The sequence below is a fragment of the Manis pentadactyla genome, chromosome 6 (assembly GCF_030020395.1).
Source record: "Manis pentadactyla isolate mManPen7 chromosome 6, mManPen7.hap1, whole genome shotgun sequence".
Classification (NCBI taxonomy): Eukaryota; Metazoa; Chordata; class Mammalia; order Pholidota; family Manidae; genus Manis; species Manis pentadactyla.
In genome coordinates, this window is record NC_080024.1 from 113,627,357 (window position 1) to 113,649,551 (window position 22,195).

Genomic DNA, 22,195 nt, shown 5'->3' on the forward strand with positions numbered 1-22,195 from the left:
TTTGGGTTTGAGGTGAGTCTCTTGTAAGCAGCATATGGATGGATCTTGCTTTTTTATCCATTCTATTTCTCTGTGTCTTTTGATTGGTGCATTCAGTCCATTTACATTTAGGGTGATTATTGAAAAGTATGAATTTATTGCCATTGCAGGCTTTAAGTTTGTGGTTACCAAAGGTTTAGGGTTAGCTTCTTTACTATCTTACTGTCTAACTTAACTCGCTTGTTGAGCTCTTATAAACACAGTCTGATGATTCTTTATTTCTCTCCCTTCTTATTCCTCCTCCTCCCTTCTTCATATGTTGGGTGTTTTGTTTTGTGCTCTTTTTAGGAGTGCTCCCATCTAGAGCAGTCCCTGTAGGATGCCCTGTAGAGGTGGTTTGTGGGAGGCAAATTCCCTCAACTTTTGCTTGTCTGGGAATTGTTTAATCCCTCCTTCATATTTAAATGATATTCGTGCTGGATACAGTGGTCTTGGTTCGAGGCCCTTCTGTTTCATTGCATTAAGTATATCATGCCATTCTCTTCTGGCCTGTAGGGTTTCTGTTGAGAAATCTGATGATAGCCTGATGGGTTTTCCTTTGTAGGTAGGTAACCTTTTTTTTCTCTCTGGCTGCCTGTAATACTTTGTCCTTGTCTTTGATCTTTGCCATTTTAATTATTATGTGTCTTGGTGTTGCCCTCCTTGGATCCCTTGTCATGGGAGTTCTGTGTACCTCTGTGGTCTGAGAGGCCATTTCTTCCCCTAGTTTGGGGAAATTTTCAGCAATTATTTCTTCAAAGACATTTTCTATCCCCTTTTCTCTCTCTACTTCTTCTGGAATACCTATGATTCTTATATTTTTCCTTTTCGATTGGTCACTCAGCTCTCTTAAAATTCTTTCATTCCTGGAGATCCTTTTATCTCTCTCTGCATCAGCTTCTCTGCATTCCTGTTCTCTGTTTTCTAGTCCATTAATGGTCTCTTGCATCTCGTCCATTCTGTTTTGAAGTCCTTCCAGAGCTTGTTTTATTTCTGAATTCTCCTTCCTTAGTTCTTGCATATTTCTCTGCAAGTCCATCAGCATGGTTATTACTTTTGTTTTGAATTCTTTTTCAGGAAGACTGGCTAAATCTATCTCCCCAGATTCCTTCTCAGGGGAAAATGTAGCAGATGCCGAAGCTGTCTGGGTTAGTCTTGTCTGGATCATATTTTTTTGCCTTTTCATGTTGACAGGTGCTATTGACTGTCAGCTGGGAGGGCCAAAATTTTCACTTGCTACTGGCCTTTCTTTACTGGGAAACTGCGACCCCTAGTGACTTGTGTTGGGTATTTGCGTGTAGAGTGGGTCTTTGTGTCTTGCCTGGCCGGAAGGGAGAAATTTCCCTTTCTGTGGGCGGAATTTGTCTCAGGCTGCTTCTCTGCTTTTGCAGCGCCCGGTGGGGTAATGGATGGGGGTGCTGCTTGACTGTTTGCCTCCGTGAGGGGTCTCAGAGCTGTTGCCCAGGGGGTTATTGCACCCGGTTTTCCCTGTAATTTCCAGCTGCTGTACTGTGACCTGGGTTGTTTCCGTCAAGCTGTTAAGTCCCTGTCCCTTTAAGACTTTCAAAAAGCCCCCGCTTTTCTTTGTCACAGGGGCATCAGCTTCGGCACCCACTCAGAGGTCTTACTCCCTGTTCCCCCAGTATCCAGGGCCCCTCTGGGCACATACTGTGTCTGCGCTCTGGCCCGGATGGCTGGGGCTGAGTGTTCCGCAGTCCTGGGCTCCGTCTCCCTCCCGCTCTGCCTATTCTTCTCCCGCCGGGAGCTTGGGGGAGGGGCGCTCGGGTCCCGCCGGGCCGGGGCTTGTATCTTACCCCTTTCACCAGTCGCTGGGTTCTCGCTGGTGTAGCTGCAGTCTGGCCACTGTCCTGCGTCTTCTGGTCTCTCTTTTAGGGCTAGTTGTGTTTGTTGTATTTTCAAAAGTATATATGTTTTTGGGAGGAGATTCCCACTGTCCTACTCATGCAGCCATGTTGGCTCCGCCTCCTGTTTTTGTAATTTTAAAGGGGCAAAACCCTACAACTTCCTGTGTGGCACTGTTCTAGAGAAACCCTAAGGAGTGCGACAGCGGCAATGAAACAACCCAACAGAGAGAGGAAGCTGAGCCTGGATTCCAAAGAGCATTGGAATCAGGATGGTTGCTTGGTAAGATGTTGATTCCTGGACCGTTTTTGTGCACTCACTGTGGGAATTCACAATGTAATCACATGGTTCACATAACCACAGTAGAGGTGTTTTTTCAATCACCTAAAACTGGTTGCTTCTGTTTGAGTTTTACATATAGTGGTATAGAATATGTGTCATTAAAGTCTGGTACATTTTAAAAGGTAATCTCATTTTAAAGGTGAAGGGAGACCCTTTCTTTTAGAAAGATGGGGGTTATTGTTTATTTATTACCAGTTAGGGTAGAGATTGTGCACTGTAAGGAGTTGTATTTGTCAGGGTTCTCCAGAGAAACAGAACCAATAGGAGTAGTTGACAGTCTGTCACGATCTCCGTCCCTACTCAGTGATGTTGAATTATATGTATGTGTGTATATATGTAGGGGAGAGAGAGGGATTTATTTTCAGGAATTGACTCATGTGGTTGTGGGGACTGACATGTCTGAAATGTACACAGCAGGTTGGCAGGCCAAGACCAGAGAAGAGTAGGTGGTGCAGGCTCACATCCAGAGGCATTCTGGAAGCAGAATTGGTCTGTCTTTTTTCTCAGAAGGTCTTCAAGTCTTAGGATGAGGCCCATCCACATTATGGAGGGTAATCTGCTTTATACAGAGTCTATTGTGTAAATGTTAATTATGTCTAAAAAATACATCGCAGTGACATCTTGACAGTGTTGCTGTATAATGTGCATGCCTCCAGTTACCTGTGCTGTTTCCTTATGAAAGGTTTTTGTATTCCTATGAATTTCAGGGTGGGCAGGAGGGATCAAGAGATCTCCATAGTGAGTGCTTTGGGGATGGTGGTGTTTTAGAGCATTCTCACTAACAACCTCATGGGCTCGCACCATCTATCTGGGCGTGGGTTTTGGGGTCTGAATGTGGGTTGTGGTTATGTGTTTACACATTAGAGTTGGTGAAATGACACAATATCATACATTATTTGGTTTGATGTCAGGTGGGGTGTATTTTGATGAACTCCAGCATTAAATGAAACATCATGTGATGATCTGGTCTATAACTGATGTTAAGATATTAATATAAGTCTGTGTTAAGCTGTAGAACTCTTTCTTCAGGATCCGCTTCACTGGGAGGTGTGGTGTTTAATATGGGGCTGAGGTCCAGTTCCCCCTGAGGTCCAGATTGGTTTTATCTCATAGACCAGTTCATGAGAGTTGAGTGCTCTAAATTTATCCCAGAGAACTTGCTGTCTGAGAGGGTGCTTGGACCAGACTTGGGAAGGCCTGCATTTATCTCAACTTATGTGAGGGTGCCATTCTTAGCATTTTTGGTTTTCTGTGTCTGCCCTCTGAGAAGACTGAGTATTTGATGTGTTCAAAGTTGTCCTTGGATAATGGTTCACTGGCTTTGGTCTCTGAGCCAGTAGCATTGGCATTGCCTGGAGGTCTGTGATGCGAATTCTTGAGCCCCATTCCCAGACTACTGAATCGGACACTCTGGGCGTGGGGCTCAGCGTTAGCTATTTCACCAAGCCCCTCAGGTGATTCTGACACATACTCATGTTTGAGAACCAGTGTCCTGGGGAAACAGACATATCTTACATTCTAACAATGCTATAGTTTCATCAAGTTTTTATTTTAATATTTGAGACCACTTCTTCTTTTCAGACATATTTCTTACCTTTTCTCATATCATTCCCCTTTAGACTGCTAACATTATTACCACTTGAGTTATCTTGCCCTACAACATGAGTATTTAACCTTCTGTCTTTTCTGTATTGGCACAAATCCCAGTTTTCTCTTAAAGCACAGCTTGATTTCTAATGTAATGTTGATGCCTTTACCAGTATTTCCATCCCACTTTGGGATTTTTCCCTTTTTTGAAGTGCTTTTTCCCTTTTTCAGAAGTGCTTAATGCTGTTTTAGTGTAGAGTCTTGTATAGCTAGATTTCCAAAAATATCTGTTAAATGATGTTCCTGATGTTTAATGGCATCTCCATGCAAATGTGATTCTTTGATCAATGGTAAGAAAATGATATTTCAAAGGGCCATATTACTAATTTGAGTTTTGAGGTGTTTGGAACATAAAATTATTTAAAGGATGTTCACATAGGGTAATTGAAAAGATACGCATTTAGAATGAATTCTGTATTGGATATCTTGGAGGTACAGTTCTTGTCATTGTTTTCAATTGTGCATAGTATTACATTCTGTGAATGTACCACAATTTATTAAATAGTGCCCTATTATAAACATTTAGTCGACTTTTATTTTTTGTTGTTACATACCTTTTATAACCAGTGTTATTATTCATATGTCTTAATATACTTTTACATTTAATTCACAGATAAATCTTACCAGTAGAGTTGTTATACTAAGGAGTATGTGCATTTAAAATTTTGGTAAGCTTTTCATATCATACTCACAAGATGTCACTCAATTTCTACCCTTTTTAACAGCATCTGCAAGAGGGCCTCTTTTCCTTAGGTTTTATTGCTGTCTTTTTATCTCTTTGTCTGCTGAAATCTCCCATGTGGATAAACTTCTGTTTAATGTGCTATCTCCATAGGGTTGCCACAGACTTGAACAGAGGTGTTTCCCTGTTCCTATTATGCTCTTAATATGTTACCCTTTTTCACAACATTCAGCCCAAAAACAAGTGTCATTTGGGTGCCATTTACTAGCCTTTCCCACCCACCTTTACAATTAACAAAGTGTGGGAACAAGGTATTTGAGCAAACAACATTTTTCTCATGGATGTTATTTAATAAATGTTTAGTGTGTATGTGGGGTATTCTGGACATAAAACCCCAAAGCATATGTAGACTGTAAAATTTCAAATTTCCTATATAAAAATGTAAGTTTCCCAAATAAAAATGCAAATTTTATTTGACTCTGCAAAAATAAAATGTATTGTCTCTAATTGTATATATAAAATATCTGATCCTGACTAATGTAAATTCCCATTCTTCCTCTCCCACTGAACCTCTTACAATTTACAAATGTATACCTAATTAGTGAATTATGATCTTTGAGAAACAAATACGAGGCAGTTATTCTCTAAAGGATCTTAGCATACTTGAGTAGAAGAGAATTAATTTACAAAGAGTGATGCAATACAATGAAGTTGTTTTGCAAATTAGGGCTCTTAAGCACATTCAGCCTTCAGGGAAGGGTAGGACTATTAGGAGCTCATGTCTGACCTTGAACAGTGAAGAGTATCTAAGATACCCATATTTAATGCTTTATTTAATTTATTTAATAAATACAAATATTTTTCATATGCATATTTGGTGCTATTGTAAGAAATGGCTGTTAAATCCAACCTGGTAAAATGCAGAATGAGAGAATACAACTTATTTGCATTTTAACACCTGGATGCTCTCTAGGCAGCTAACCTTGAAAGATAAGATAGTTGAAGGGTCATAGCAGAGATCTTCTGGGCCAAGGAGGCAGCATGAGCAGAGGTATGGGGTTGGAAGCAGTTAAACATATATAGTGTATGATGAGATTGTAATGACCTGTCTGATTGAGCAGATGTTGCTATTGGCAGTTTTGTAGAATTAGCTGGGGGTCAGGATATTTGGATTTTAGTCTTTGGCTCTAGTGATAATTATCTCTTTGATCAAGAACAAGCCCTTCACCAGACTGGGCTCATGTTCTTTGTCTGTAGGATAAGAGTGTTAGATTAGAAGGTCTTTAATGGTCTTTCCATTTCAATAAGTTTAAGATTTGGCATGTAATGAGACAGTAAGTAAGATGCCTGAAGTGGATGTCAGTGGCCAGACTTAGCAGGTCTTGATGTCAGAATGGAGAAAGTTGTTCTTGATTCTGTGGTCACTAAGCTTGATATAGTGGCAGGGGTCCCTTTTTTGACTTCAACTTGGGCAATGGGTAATGAAATCTTTTTTGGATTATTTTAAAATAGATATTGAGAAAATGTTTAGGGTGAGATTACTTTAGTTTCTTATTTTTCACTAGTACTTAACTTTTTATCATTTTGTTGGCCCACACAGGACTGATACCAGTTTGCCATGGCCAACAGAATTCACTTATATCTGGAGGAACCACAGAAGGGTGATTTTTATAAACTCTTTAGTTTTTTCTCATTGTTTTTGCATAAGCCTTAGCAAATATGTTTTAAAATATACCTGGGATTTTGTTTTTATTTAGGTATAGTTAGGCTAGCAGATGAAGAGACAACTGGTGTTGAAGAAATAGTTTGTTACTTCAGAGCAGGATCATCGCACCATGCAGGATCATATGGGTCTATCAGGAGGCAGAAGTGAGGGGAAAAGGTTGACAAAAGCCTTCATTTTATTATTTACAGGAAGGATTGGGTGAGACAGGACAGGCAGGATAAGCAGGTTTAGGATTGTCTAGTTGGAATAATTTCAGTGGTCTTGGGTGTGAGGATTGTCTTGAGCTGTGATGTGCCTGGCCCTGGGGTTATTTGGTGCAAGCAGGATGATAGTGTCCCAGGTTGGGACATGTGAAGGACCTGATAAAAAGAAGCGAGTGGGTTATGAACTCAGGGCTAATTGGTTTGTGCAACAAAGGCATGATTACAGGTAAATTGTTGGCTATCTCTAGGAATCAGCTCACCCGGAGAGGGACCATCCCTGTCCGCAAGCCCTCTATAGCCCCAGGGGGAAGTGGTGTTCCCAGCCCAGGGATTTACCTGGCATAGTTGGCAGGAACTGTAAACCTTTGTACCTTTGTGGCTGGGATGTTTGGATAGGCTCCCCCAGAGATGGTGGGGAGACACCCAGGAACCCCACTGTGGATGGGGGAGTTTCACCTGGGAGCCCTCTGTCAGGGGTGAGGCATCACCCATTATAGCTCAAGTGGGAAAACGTGTTCCCAGCCCAGGGTGAATAAACTAGTGAAACTGGTGAAGCCAAAAAATGTCTAGGGAAAGGATAAAGTGGGAGGAAACCATTTGCTGCTCACAAGAAGCCTGGCTCCTTTCACACCCCAGCTGCTGCTCTCCTGCACCCATCTCTCTTCCATTCACTGTGCGCTCGCCTCTCCCCCTGCCCCTTGGAGGAGTGTAAGAATGAGAATAAGTTAGCATAAGAGTAGCCATCTTAAGGGCCTAGAAGCAGTTTTCTGAAGTTGTGACTTAAAAGAAAAAAAACTGGAACTGGGTAAGGCCTTGGAAAACAAGTTAATCATGAACACCGGATGGGGGCAGCTGTGGCCTTCGGTCAGCTAACCTTGGTCAGTTAATCCTACATACCAAGTTTATCGTGCAGAACCTCCCTAACAATTGAGGAGTGGTCTTATCTTGCTCTTGCTTAACCCCAGGATGTATGTCTTGCAAAGATAATGTGCAGCTGTGGAAAATAACTAAGAGTTAAGTGTTTTGAAAATGCTATATAAACCCTTGGTTTTGAGTGCTTGGGGTCCTTGTTGAAACCCGCTGTGTTGGGCAGACACTTGGACCCCAGCTAGCTGGAATAACAATAAACCTCTTGCTTGTTGCATCGATCTGCTATGGCCTTTGTCTCCTCACTGGGGGGGAAGTGCAGACCGGAATAAGGGCGTTGGGTCTTACAGGAGCTCCCCAGGCACAGCCCCAGCGACTCAAGGTGCCGGACCAATGACAGCAGAGGGGAGGAGAGGAGAACTTCCCTGCACCCCTTGTAAACACCTCCTGATAAGGAAATGGACTAAGGCCAGGTGAGAGATTCTGGAACTATTGCAGTTTTACCCACAAGGGTGGGCATTCACCTGGGGATTCCCCAGTGGGGATTTGGTCTGGGATAAAGCCCTCCTAGATGAGTGGGCCCCCTGGAATTGGGGAAGGGGTGATGACACCGGAAGCTGTGGAATTAGCCTTCCATGAAATTAGTGACTGCTTAGAGGGCCTGAGTGGCCACAGGGCACACGAATTGTGGGATGGCTGTTTCTCATGGCACTGGAAAGAGTTACTGAGGAGAGAGACGCACTTCAGCATTGCTGGGATAAGCTGGGAGATGAGTTGTGGGATGCTCTGAAAACGGAAAGGAAGCTATTAAGAACTGGGGTCATGCTGCTGAGAGACATGCTAGTAGTGAGGGAGGAGGCAGCAGGAAAATCTGCTTTGTAAGAGGCCGTGGGATAGGGGAAGGGATGAGTGGTGCCTTCAGCGCTGGAGATGGTAAAAGAGACATCAGGGGAGGAGGAGCTGGCGAGGGGGAGGGGGAGGAGCTGAGGGCAGAACTGTTGCTGAGGCCCTGCCCAAGGCTCCAGCGCCTCCTGTATTAAAGGCCTATCTGGTTGTAATTAAGAAAATAAAAATGCAACAACCATGGGGTCCTCAGTGGGAGGAGTAGCCCCTTCCCCAGGTTGTGGAGCACTCCATGCTTGGTCCCTATACCCTGGATGAGCTGGTAGATTTGAGCATCCGGTTTCCACAGAAGCCCTCTGAACCTCTGGTACATGGCTTTTGCGTCTTTGGGACTTAGGGATAGAGAGTACTTTTCTGTCTGGGTCAGAAATGGATAAACTCCCTGATAACTCATCCCTCCCTCCAGCAGTGGTTGGAAAATTACTGTTGCTCCCTAGGGAATCATGCACTTCTGGACTGGCTGACAGCAGGCGGGCAACCCATGAGTGAGGCTACTGGTAGTTCAGCATATCTGGGGGAGGTTTAAACAATAAAAGCACGGAAGGAAGTATGGGCTAGGACTGAAAGGAGAGGTTCAAAGGGCCCTGTGAAGATCTAGAGGACACAGATGTGGGTTAAATTGATAAAGGCCAGGGTAGTGAAAGAAAAACTTGATGGGCAGGCAGCCCAATAGAATCTTGTTACAACTGTGGTACCAATTAAAGCCAGAGGAGTGGTTTCAGCAGCTTAAGTCCAAGATACGGAAACCAGAGGTAAAGCCCATGTCTGGCTTATGTGCCTGCAGGATATCCTGGGGGAAAGTACTCAACACTGCCTGAGCCCTCAGCCCCACAGGAGGGCTATTGGGTGTTGTGATTTGATTGAGTTGAGGGGCCAAGGTCCCCACCTGGGGGATGTGGTGGAGACTGGAGGCCACATGTAGAATTAGCAATTAATTGATCCCTCATGATTGTACAATGTTTCCTGGTGCTGGTGGACACAGGAGCTGAACGTTTTCTCATTTATGGCAACCCTGCATGCTTTCCTGCAACCCCTGTTATGATAGATGGCTATGGGGATAAGGCAGAAAGAGTGAGGAAAGCCCCAATCCCACTGGGAATAGGGCATTTACCTCCAGAGGAGTATACTGTGTACATTTCTTTCATCCCTGAATATATTTTGGGAGTCAATATCCTATAGGGCCTGTGGTTACAGACCACTGCAGGTGAGTTCAGACTGAGGGTATGTGTGGTAAAGGCAGTTCTGAGGGGACATACTAAGCACCCACCTGTAGCTCTGCCTGTATCTCAGTGGGTGACAAATACTAAGCAGTACAAATTGCCTGGAGGACACAAGGAAATTGGAGAAACTCTATAGAAGTTGGAGAAGGGGAGCATCATGAAGTCCACTCATAGTCCTTTTAATTCCCCAGTGTGGCCAGTGATTGCTCCCTGCATATGACCGTGGATTACTGGGAAATGAATAAAGTCACACCCCTTTTGCATGCTGCTGTCCTCTCTATAGCAGCTCTTATGGACACCCTCAGTCCTTAACGAGGGACGTATCATTATATTGTCTACCTTGCTAATGCTTTCTTCTCTGATGTATCACAGGAAATTCATAAATGGTTTACCTTCATGTGGGAAGGCCAGCAGTTGACATTCACTGTCGTTCCACAGTAATACTTCCAAAGTCCCACCTTTTGTCATGGACTTTTAACCCAGGACTTGGTCACATGGAAGAAACTGCAAATAGTGCGACTGTATCACTACATTGATGATATTATGTTCACGTCTGATTCTCTTGTACATTTAGGAGGGGCAGTTCTTAGACTGCTGCAACATGTGCAGAAGAAAGGATGGGCTGTGAATAGCACCAAGGTTCAGGGACCTGGTTTATCAGTAAAGTTCTTGGGGGTTGTCTGATCAGGTAAAACTAAAATTACTCCTGAAGCAGTCATAGATAAGGTCTAGGCTTTCCCTACCCCTACCAGTATTACAAGAGTTTTTGGGTCTTTTGGGCTACTGGAGAGTGTTTATCTTGCACTTGGCACAAATTCTGAGGCCTTTTATGCTGGTTGGAATGAAAGGGTATCAAGTGGGACTTCGATGAAACATGTGCAGCTTCTACTGCTGCCAAGTGGGCAGTCAAGGCTGTACAGGCCTTGAGTGTAATGGAGTCATCAGAGCCCTGTGAGCTTGATGTTCATGTAACCAAAATTGTTATTGATTTAGCCTCTGGCAGCGGCTTCAGTGGACCCACCAACATATTACATTCTGATTACAACTGTGGAAAGGAGCAGAGGTCTGATACACCTTGATAGAGGGACAACTGGCTGCTATGTACCATGCCTTGCTGGCTATGGATCCCAGCACTGGAACAGCTCCTACTGAGGTAATAATCACTAATCCCATTGCTGGGTGGGTACGAGACTGGACCCAAAGGTCCCTGAATGGTGTTGGACAGATGTCTACACTGGCCAAATGGAGGCACATATTTATATCAGTGTAGTGGCCTCTCCACTAGCCTCTAAAGTGCAGAACTCCAGTGCTTATAGGGCCAGTGACCTGTACTAGTGGAAAGCAGGAAGAACTTACCTTGGAGCTATTGTAGCTGAGAGTCCTTATCAGGAGGGAAAAGCTCCTATCCCTGAAGACGCTTGGTATACAGACGGCTCCAGTTATGGGCAGCCCCCGAAGTGGAGGGTTGTGGCTTTTCCATCCTAAGACTGAGACAATACGGATGGAGGATGGAGAATTGCGGGCAGTATGGCTCATGATCACCCAGAAGCCCTCCCTATAGTTGTCTGCATGGACAGCTGGGCCATCTGTGGGTGCTTGATCCTGTGGCTACCAACATGGTACCATGTCAACTGGATGGTTGGTCACTGGTCCCGTTGGAGGCAAAAACTGTGGCAAGAATGATGGGCCTCTAGTCAGACTCAGACTGTTATTGTATATTATGTGACTGGCCATTTGCCTTTGGCATCCCCAGGGAATGATGAAGCAGACACTTTGGCCCTGGTGCGCTGGCTAGAAGAAAAGCCTGCCTCTGATGTAGCCCAGTGGTTACATCATTGTTTGTTGCACATGGGGCAAAAGACTATGTGGGTTGTAGGCCATTGGTGGGGCTTGCCATTGACCTTTGAAGAAGTCAGCAGAGCCTGGCAAGAGTGCCCAGCCCTGCAGCAACATGGGACAGTAGCAAAGGGGCTGATACCCCTTGTCAGATGGCAGATAGACTACATATGGCCTCTGCTCATATCAGAGGATATTGCTATGCTATGACTTGTGTGGACACAGCTACTGGCCTGTTGGTTGGTTTTCCTGTATGTTGTGCAGATCAGCAAACCACCAAAAGAAGTCCAGAGCATCTCCTTGCAGGCTATGGCCAGCCACAGGTCATTGAGAGCGACCAAGGTACCCACTTTACTGGACATATGTTACAAGAAAGAGTGCAGCAATTAGGAATAAAGTGGAAGTTTCATATACCGTATAACCCTACTGGAGCAGGCATGAAAGAGAGGTACAATGGTTTGTTGAAATCTGGCCTGAAGTCAGACACCAGTAGTCTGTGGGGCTGGTCGATCTGCTTATGGGCAGTGCTATGGCGTTTGAGTGAGAAGCTGCGGAAGGGGGGAGCATTGAGCCCTGTAGACGTGCTAGTACACACTGCTGCCCCTCCTGTACAACTGCATATGCAAACCAAAGAGGAGTTATTGAAACCAGTGTATGGCCAGTGGGACAACATCCTGCTGCCAGCCCCAACTGCCCTAAAACCTGGAGACTCTGTTGCGGGCTGTGGCCGTGGACATTCAGACACATGGACCAGCAATGGCTGCCTCTTCTGGCACCTTGGGAACAAGGCCTGGAAGCTTGCCTCCTGTGTGTTCCTGTAATAACAGCAGCGTGGCTCCCAAAGATCATGGCAGTGTACCCAGAACAGCCAGGAGGTAAGAGCATCTTATGGGGAAGTTCTGTTTTTCCTTTGTGGCCAGTGCATTTACCTCTCATAGCCCTATGTATTGTCCCATCTGTCCTTCCCACTGGAAGTGGGGTGAAGTTCTGGTATGTCATGCCTGGATGAGACCCCATTCCTGCCACTGTCCTATCATAGGACCACTCTCTTGGGTGCATCCTACCTGATGACAGAAGTTGCCTATGCTGGTGCAATTAAAACATTTATCCTATCGCCCTTCAGGTTCTGAGTGTGCATGGAGCTCCCTACTGGTTTGGTTGTTGGCCGCCTGTGGAACAGGCAAGCTGGACTTAATCTGAGAAGGACTTTGAACCTAGCTGGATCCTCAGCCTTCAGGATTACGTTGCTACCTGTAGCTCTGCTCCAGTTTTCTTGAAGGGGACTGCAGAGACAGGGAGTGAGCCTGGCGGCCAGAGGGAATGAATGGAGCTAGGCCCCATTGTGAGCAACAAAGGGTTTCTGCCAATCTAGCCTTGCCATAGACTGATTTTGGTCACACTGGTTTATTTGCCCCAGGCCAGGAACACAGCTTCCCCCCTGAAGCCACACTCCCCAAATGTCAAAGCAACAGGCAGTAAAAAACATAATGATATGTAGATTTACATAGAATTGTAAGTATAATCATATGTTGATTTCTGTATATATAGAGAGATTTCACAGACTCTGGCTATATTATTATTTGAACAAAATGAGAACATTTCCTTCTGTCTCTCTGCATCAGAATTCCATACATCAATGGAAAGTAATCCTTTCCTGTATTTTTATCTGAGAGATTAATTTCATTTATCTTCAATTTGCACCTCACTTTGGATCAGAGCAAAAGAAAATTTGAAACATGGACATGACACAGCAGGTGAAATTAAAAGTGGTTTGTTACCAGAGTCAATAAGTAGAATTTCAGTCTTTTCTGTAGTTCATGAAACCGGGAAGCATCACACCCTCTCTTGTTATGAAGAGGAGCAGTAGAGTGCTCGGAAGTCCTGAGCGCACAAGGAGGAGGTCTGGCAGTGAAGGAGCGTGAGGGGCAGCATCTGCCAGTTCTAAGACCATGACTTGAAACTGCCAAACACAAATTTGTGGATGAAACTCCTTTGTTTTACTTCCTTGATTGGAATTCATAAACAGGGAAATGTAGACATTGATTAATTAGAAACATCACTATAACTTGTAGTAAAAGTATATGATGCATCCAGGGCCATTAGGGGAGAGAACATGAAGCCTTTTGGTTATTTTCCCACCGCGAAAATCTTCTCTGCCAGTACGATGGATTTTAAATTGACAAATGGAAATGTACCATAGCAGAGACTTATTTATGCTCCTTAAATCATTATCTCCCCTCCCCTTTTTCAGAGCACTATGATTTTTTCCCCTAATTTTATTTTTAATATTTAGAACTGAAGTTTGAAACCTGAGAAATCGCAGTAATGTTTTTTTTTTCCCTCAATTCATATTGATTTCCTCAAGGGTTCTGTCTGGAAGAAGAAGGAGAAGTGTTCATTTTTCTTTTTGTTTTTAAAAAATTAATTCTCTGTTCATTAATAGCAGTGTGGATTTATTGCCTTTATGAAATAATAAAATAGCCCAGAAAGAAGCAAAGAATGTTGAAGCTAGAAGGAGCTTTGGAGAACATTTAGTCCAATCCTTTTATTTTATTGACAAGAGAAATCAGGTACAGAGAATATAACTCATTTGTTCTCAGGTACATAGCTATTTATGGGTGGCGCTGGGTCTTGGCTAGGTCACCTGACCTCAAAGTCAGCATTTTTTTTGCTTTAGTGTATGATATTAAGTCCTCTTTTGTTTGTAAAATTGTTAAAAAATATAAGGTCATTACATAATAAGAAAAATGTAAATTCAATCTGAAATACAAAATTATGATCTTTCATTTGTCTATCTGCATATCTATAACCTTCATCCATATGAAAAACATATGTACATAATAGGCTGGGGCAATTTAACTCTGAAGTGAGACATAATGTTATTTTTGTGAGAAATAATGTTTCTTCTATCTAGGCAGATTTTCAATGGCAAATACAGAAGTGTGAACCAAACATCATAATCCACTGAGTGACAGCATATTATATATTTCTTTTTATATTTGAATGATACAGTGATTATAAAAGTGCTTCATTAGCTGTTCTGCTCACATAATCAACTCAGATACTATTTCTTGTTACTAATTCAGCTTTTGCATTAGAACCTTTATGAGAAGAAACTGGTAGTGTTTTGAGTTATGTAAATTTACCATGTATTGAGTGGATAAAGAGGGATAAAATTGGGGTAAAGAGCTACCATAGAAAATTAAACATGATTCAGCTCATCATTTCACATGCAGTAGAAGAGACGTATATAGGATTGGGTTACTGCTTCCCCACTCCCACTCCATGTGGCCATGTGGCTTATCATGTGGTCCACAGAGCTTCAGTGGTGGTATCAGCTGGGGCTTGTTGGAAACTAATAATCTCAGACCCCACCCCATTCCTACTAAATCAAGGTGTGTATTTTAACAAGATTCGCAGGTGATTCATATGCATGTTAAAATTTAAGAAGCACTGGGTTATAGTATTTGTTATCTATCTATCTATCTATCTATATATATATTTTTTAATTTGCCTTTAGTAAGCTCATCAAAATAGGCAAAGCCAGTAAGACAGATGACAGTAGTGCAGTGTGATAGATGGAGTAATAGAGATTTGTAAGGGTAAAGAGTACCCTTTACCAAATAGAGATTTGTAAGGGTAAAGGGTAAAAAGTAAAGGGTAAAAAAGTAAAAGAGATATTTCCAGCTTCAAAAGGTTGCCCAGTTTAGCATGGAGGGAGTAGGGAGTTGGAAGTAGGATCAAAGAAAGCTTTCTGACTTAACTCCTAAAGAATAAATAGGCATATTTTAGTTCTCTATTGCTGCATAACAAATTGCCACAAACTTAGCCACTTAAAACCATCAATTTATTATTACCTCACATTTTCTACAGGTTAAACATCCAGATGTAGCTTGAATGGATTCTCTGCTCAGTCTCAAAGGATAAAGTCAATTTGTTGGCCTGGCTGGTTTCCTTTTGGAGCTCTGTGTCCTCTTTCCAGCTCATGTGGTTGTTGGCAGAATTCTGTCCCTTTTGGCTATAGGAGAGTCTTATTTTTGTGCTTCTGCTAAGTAGGGGACATTCTCTGCTCCAGGAGGCCCTGCAGGCCCTTGCGGTATGACTATCTCATGGTGTGGCAGCCCACCCTCTCAGGGCTAGCAGAAGGCTCTTCCTCCAGTCAGCTGGGTGGAGTCAGGTATTGTAATGCAGTCAAGGGAGTGACTAACCCATCACCTTTGCCATTTTCTGTGGTCTAGAAACAAGCGACAGGTTCACCCTATTCAGTGGAGGGATTCCATAAGGATGAGGCTTGTTGGGGTCATCTGAGAATCCTGCCCATGCAAGGGGATTGGCTGGTAGAGGAGTGGGTGTGGATGTTAGAAACTGTAGAGTTCAGGGAGCTTGGAGCAGGGGCTAAGAAGGGAATAGAGTATGAATGATGAACTCTGGTAATTACTGAGTTTCAAGAGCTCATAGGGCATCCAGATGAAACTGCAGTGGGGCTTCAATCAACATGTTCAGAACTTGATAGAGGGAGGTGCAGACCCACTGCTTGTCCTGTTTGTGAGACTGGGAGTGACCTGGCTGGTGGGGAGGGCTGGGTGGAACAGGCTGTATGATGTGTATTCCCTGGAAGAGCAGCCAACGGCTGAGCATGGAAGAGGTGTTGTGCCAAAGGCAGCAAAGTGAGGCCAGAGAGGTGCAGGGAGTACGGGCAAGTGAGGTGTGGGGCAGGCAGGGTGAGGGCATGACGAGGAGGAGGGGACAGTAGAGTAAGCCTGGAATTCATTTTGTCCTCAATCACCCTGTCAATGAGAGCAAGCATCTGTCAAATAGCAGATAGAGCACAAACATGGGACATTGTATTTTATTTGCATCCTAAAACCCAGCATAGTTCTAGGAGTATAATAATTGTTCAACAAATGATTTTTAAATAGGTGATGACTTCAGTTAGGGTTTTGAGATTCTTTCCTCCCAGAACTCTTTTATCAGAGGCTGTGTTCATTGGAGATGTTTCTTCAGTTGGTGAACAAAAATAGGCAGGCAAACTTAATTTTTGGAAATTTGAAATCTGGCAAGATATCTGAGAGAACTACCACTAAGAGTCCACCATGTGTCATGGCTGTAATAAGACAGTGCCTACAGATCTCTAATCTTGAACAAAATCTGGCCAAAAAGTGGTGATTATTTCCAACTCACAGGTTAGGAACCTGAGGCTCATAGACATTCAGTCACCTGTGTTATCACACAGCTAAAATGGTGGGGCAGGGATTTGAACCATCAGCTGTTGGACTCTAAAAGAAAAACCAAACTCACTTATTGTGTATAAAACACTAAATAGCCCAGGAAGCATATTAAAACATGGCATTGGTACTCAAATTGACAGAAACAATAAATACAAGAGAAAAGCCAGACATAGGAGCAGATGCCCATGGGAATTTATGGTGCAGAGGAGGACTCTTCAGTGAGAGAACATGGGACAGGTGAATAGCCACCTGGGTAAAAGTGTTGTGCCTGTTCTTCACACCATGTTCAGCACAAATTCAGATTTATCAAAGATTTAAATATAAGAAACTGTAAATATAATAAACACAAATAATGTGGAAAGTTTTTATAATCTAGGAGTGGAGAAGGATTTGCTGTTACTCAGCTCTAGAAGCCATGAAGAAAAGTTTGATAATTTCACTTTTTAAACAACAAAACCTATGCATATTAAAACACTCCATAAGAAAAGTGAAAAAGAAAAGTGAGAAATTAGGAAAAAATAAATTATGCATCTCATGTTATAGACAAAGGACTAATCTTCCTAACTTATCAAAATCAAAAAATGAGTAATCATTCCAACAGAAAAATGGGCCAAAGATCTAAGGAGAGATTCCTCAGCAAAGGAAATACAAATGGCTTTTAAATATACAAAGTGATGTTCTACTTCTTCATAATGAAGCAAATGCAAATTAATGTTATAGTGAGAGCATTTTTCCTCATTTTTCATCCTCTTGTAAATTCCAATAATTTAATAACAACACACCCTTTTGGCAAGGCGAAGAGAACATGCCCTGATTCAAGGCCTGTAGACTGTTGGGTGAGGTAGGCTCCTGTAAGGAAGACCTGGTGAGTATTTACCAGCAGGAAAACACATGTAACCTTTGACCCATCAGTCCCACTTCTGAGAAATCATTCCATAGATTTTCTCACCATATGTAAATGACATAATGAGGCCCAAAGTCTGTGGAAGGAGGGACATAATAAAGATCAGAGCAGAAATAAAATCAAGAAGAGTAAAACAGTAGGAAGAATCAGTGAAATCAGGAGTTAGTTCTTAGAGAAAATAAACAAAGTAGATAAACCCCTAGGCAGGCTTATCAAGAAAAAAAGAGAATCTACATACAAAAACAGAATCAGAAATAAGAAAGGAAAATATCAGTACAGACTCCATGGAATACAAAGATCTATTAGAGAATACTATGAAAAATTATATGCTAACAAATTGAATAACCAAGAAGAAATGAACAACTTCCTAGAAAAATACAACCTTCCAAGACTGACCTAGGAAGAAACAAAATCTGAACAGACCAATTACCAGCAAGGAAATTGAATTGGTAATCAAAAATACCTAAGAACCAAACTCCTGGACCAGATGGCTTCACTGATGAATTTTATCAAACATTTAGTGAAGGCCTTGTACCCATCCTCAAAGTTTTCCAAAAAGTAGAAGAAGAGGGGATACTTTCAAACTCATTTTACGAGGCCAGCATTACTCTAATACTAAAACCAGGCAGAGACACCACAAAAGAAAAAGAAAATTACAGACCAATATCCCTGATGGACATAGATACAAAAATCTTCAACAAAATATTAGCAAGCTGAATTCAAAACTACATCAAAAAGATCATCCATCATGATCAAGAAGGATTTATTCCAGAGATGCAAGGATGGTACAATATTCAAAAATCCATTCACATCATACACCGCATCAACAAAGAGGGCAAAAATCACATGATCATCTCCATAGATCCTAAAAAAGCATTTGACAAAACTCAACATTTTATTCATGTATATAAAAACTCTCAACAATATGGGTATAGAGGGGAAGTACCTGAGCATAATAAAGGCCATATATGACAAACCCACAGTTAACATCATACTTACAAGTGAAAAGCTGAAAGCTTTTCCTCTAAGATTGGGAACAAGACAAGGATGCCTGCTTCTATTCAACATAGTACTGGAGGTCCTAGCCACAGCAATCAGACAACACAAAGAAATAAAAGGCATCCAGATTGGCAAGGAAGAAGTTAAACTGTCCCTGTTTGCAGATGACATGATATTATACGTAAAAAGCCCTAAAGAATCCACCCAAAACCTACTAGACTAATAACTGAATATAACAAAGTTGCAGGATATAAAATTAATACATAAAAATCTGTTGCATTCCTATATACTAATGATGAACTATTAGAAAGAGAAATCAGGAAAACAATTCCATTTACTATTGCATCAAAAAGAATAAAATACCTAGGAATAAACCTAACCAAGGAGGTGAAAGACCTATACCATGAGAACTACAAGACACTCATGAGAGAAAATAAAGAAGACACCACTAAATGTAAATACATCCTGTACTGATGGATAGGAAGAATTAATATTGTCAAAATGGCCATCCTGCCTAAAGTAATCTGCAGATTCAGTGCAATCCCTATTAAAATACCAACAGCATTCTTCAATGAAGTAGAACAAATAGTCCTAAAATTAATATGGAAGCACAAAAGACTCCAAAAAGCCAAAGCAATCCTGAGAAGGAAGAACTAAATAGGGGGGATTATGCTCCCTGACTTCAAGCTCTACTACAAAGCCACTGTAATGAAGACAATTTTGTACTGGCACAGGAACAGATCCATAGATCAATGGAACAGAATAAGGGACCCAGATATAAACTGAAGCATATATGGTCAATTAGTATATGATAAAGGAGCCACGGATATGCAATGGGGAAATGACAGCCTCTTCAGCAACTGGTGTTGGCAAAACTGGACAGCTACATGTAAAAGAAAGCAATTGTATTATTGTCTAACTCATACACAAAAGTAAACTCAAAATAGATCAATGATTTGAATGTAAGTCATGAAACCATAAAACTCTTAGAAGAAAATAGGCAAAAACCTCTTGAACATAATCATGATTAACTTTTTCCTAAATGCTTCTCCTTAGGCAAGGGAAACAAAAGCAAAAATGAACAAATGGGACTACATCAAGCCAAAAACCTTCTGTATAGTAAAGGACACCATCAGCATAACAAGAAGACCACCTACAGTATGGGAGAATATATATGTAAGTGACATATCCAACAAGGGGTTAACATCCAAAATATGTAAAGAACTCACATGCCTTAACACCCAAAAAACAAATAACCCAATAAAAAATGGGCAGAGGATCTGAACAGACACTTCTCCAAAGAAATTCAGATGGCCAACAGGCACATGAAAAGACACTCCACATCTCTAATGATCAGGGAAATGCAAATTAAAACCACAGTGAGATATCACCTTACACCAGTTAGGATGGCCACCATCCAGAAGACAAGGAACAAAATATGCTGGCGATGTTGTGGAGAAAGGGGAACCCTCCTACACTGCTGGTGGGAATGTAAATTAGTTCATCCATTGTAGAAAGCAATATGGAGGTTCCTCAAAAAACTAAAAATAGAGAAATATCACTTGACCCAGGAATTCTACTCCGAAGGAATTGGAATAGGAATTTACCCAAAGGAAACAAGATCTGAGTTTCAAAAAGACATATGCATCCCTATGTTTATCACAGCACTATTTACAATAGCCAAGATATGGAAGTAATCAAAGTGTCTATTAGTTGATTAATGGATAAAGAAGAGATGGTACATATACACAATGGAATATTATTCAGCCATAGTAAAAAAACAAATCCTATCATTTGCAGCAACATGGATGGAGTTAAAGGGTATTTTGCTCAGTGAAATAAGCCAGGTGGAGAAGGACAAGTACTAAATGATTTCACTCATTTATGGAGTATAACAACAAAGCAAAACTGAAGGAACAAAACAGCAGCAGACTCACAGACTCCAAGAAGGAACTAGCAGTTACCAAACAGAGGGGTTAGTGGAGAGTGGGTGGTGAGGGAGGGAGAAGGGGATTTAGGGACATTATGATTAGCACACATAATGTAGGGGGTCACAGGGAAGACAGTATAGCACAGAGAAGACAAGTTGTGACTCTATATCATCTTAGTTCGCTGATGGACAGTGACTGCAATGGGTTTTGTGGGGGGACTTGATAATAAGGGTGAATGTAATAACCACATTGTTGCTCATGTGAAACCTTCATAACATTGTATGTCAGTGATACCTTAAAAATAAAGAAAGGAAGGAAGGAGGGAAGGAAGGAAGAAAGGAAGAGGGTGGGAGGGAGGAAGGAAGGAAGGAAGGAAGAAAAAGATAAAGAGAGAAAGAGAAAAAGAAAAAAAAAGAAAAAGACATATATTCTAGTTTTTCATTATTGCATTATATGATTAGAATAAACATCAGGAACCATCTAACATCCATAAACATGGAACTAGTTAAATAACCATGAAATATACATTCAGTGTAATACTATGCAGCTTTGAGAAAAGAATGAGAATGCTCTTTATAACCTGTTAAAAATCTCTGAGTGACTTTGTTAGTGAACAGAGGTAGAAAACAGTGTGAGGATGTGCTGTCTGTGATGCACAAGAGCAAGAAAATAAGAGTATATATTTATGTTTATTTGTATTTATATATATAAAGCTTTGCAAGGATATATTAAAATCTAATAACAGTATAAACTGGGTGGAGGCCAGGTGGGGGAGGACAGATGGGAAACCTTTCATTGTATTAGTTGTATATTATATATAATATATATTTTTTTAATATAAAATAAAATAAATTGCATGTATAGAAAGATACCAAGTTAAAGCATCTCAAAGAATCTCTCCCAATCAATTATGTATGGCTATATAAGCAAAAGGCAGCCTGCTGCATGCGTCTTTGAACTTGTTAGTTTGCCTTCTCCATCAATAAAGAAACTTTAATCACGTATATGTGAAAGCTTTAATCATTCCATATATATATACATTATTTATTTGAAAACTATGAAAATTATATTTTGTACCTTAAAGCCATAGACTAAAAAAGAAACTTTAAAAGTGTAATATAAAAATGAAATTAATAGGGTTTAACAATTACAAATTAAGTTATGCTCATTAAAATATGAATATTCATGATTCTTTTTTGAAAGCTTGAGGCAAACTTTGAATTGCCATTATCTGAAGTCTGATTTTAGGTTTGGTGTTAATGGGATGACCAACCATCCTGGTTTGCTGTAACTGAGGCGTCCCCGAGGTGTGGCACTTCCGTGCTCTGACCAGGCCAGTCCTGGGCAAACTGGGGCAGTCATTCACAGCTGAAAAAGATAAAAGATATTCAAAGATATATAGGAATAAATTGAAGAATGATTCCTGGCCAAACTTACTAAATCATGATACTCATTTTTCAGAATCACCCATTAATTTATGTGAAGGTTTCATATATTTCAGCTGCTGAATTTTCATCTTCTTTGATGACAATCAGTTTTTCTTGGGAACTTATCAGAAGTATGGTAATATACGTACATGGAATATTTGTATTCCAATAGAGAATACAGAGCTCACTGAAACCCTCGTTTGGAAAATATTTAAAATTGGGAGACCGTTTCATCATTTTTACATGTACCATTATTATGAGATTTTAGAGGGGGCTTACATTGTTTATGGCCGCAAAATTATGTAAATGAAACACATTTCTGGATGATAATTAACACACGCTCTTTGACACTGTATCTTTGAAAAAAAGAAGCCATTGCCATAGTCTTTGTTAAATGGT

The 22,195-nt window shown here is 41.4% G+C and overlaps 1 protein-coding gene across 1 annotated transcript in view; it reads left to right on the forward strand.

The window, feature by feature from the left end:
- The window catches only part of L3MBTL4 (L3MBTL histone methyl-lysine binding protein 4), a 503,654-nt gene that overhangs the window by 52,819 nt on the left and 428,640 nt on the right, over positions 1-22,195 (forward strand). Inside the window, 1 exon segment of the mRNA XM_057504056.1 lies at positions 2,064-2,163. Within this exon segment, the coding sequence (XP_057360039.1) occupies positions 2,064-2,163 (100 nt within the window).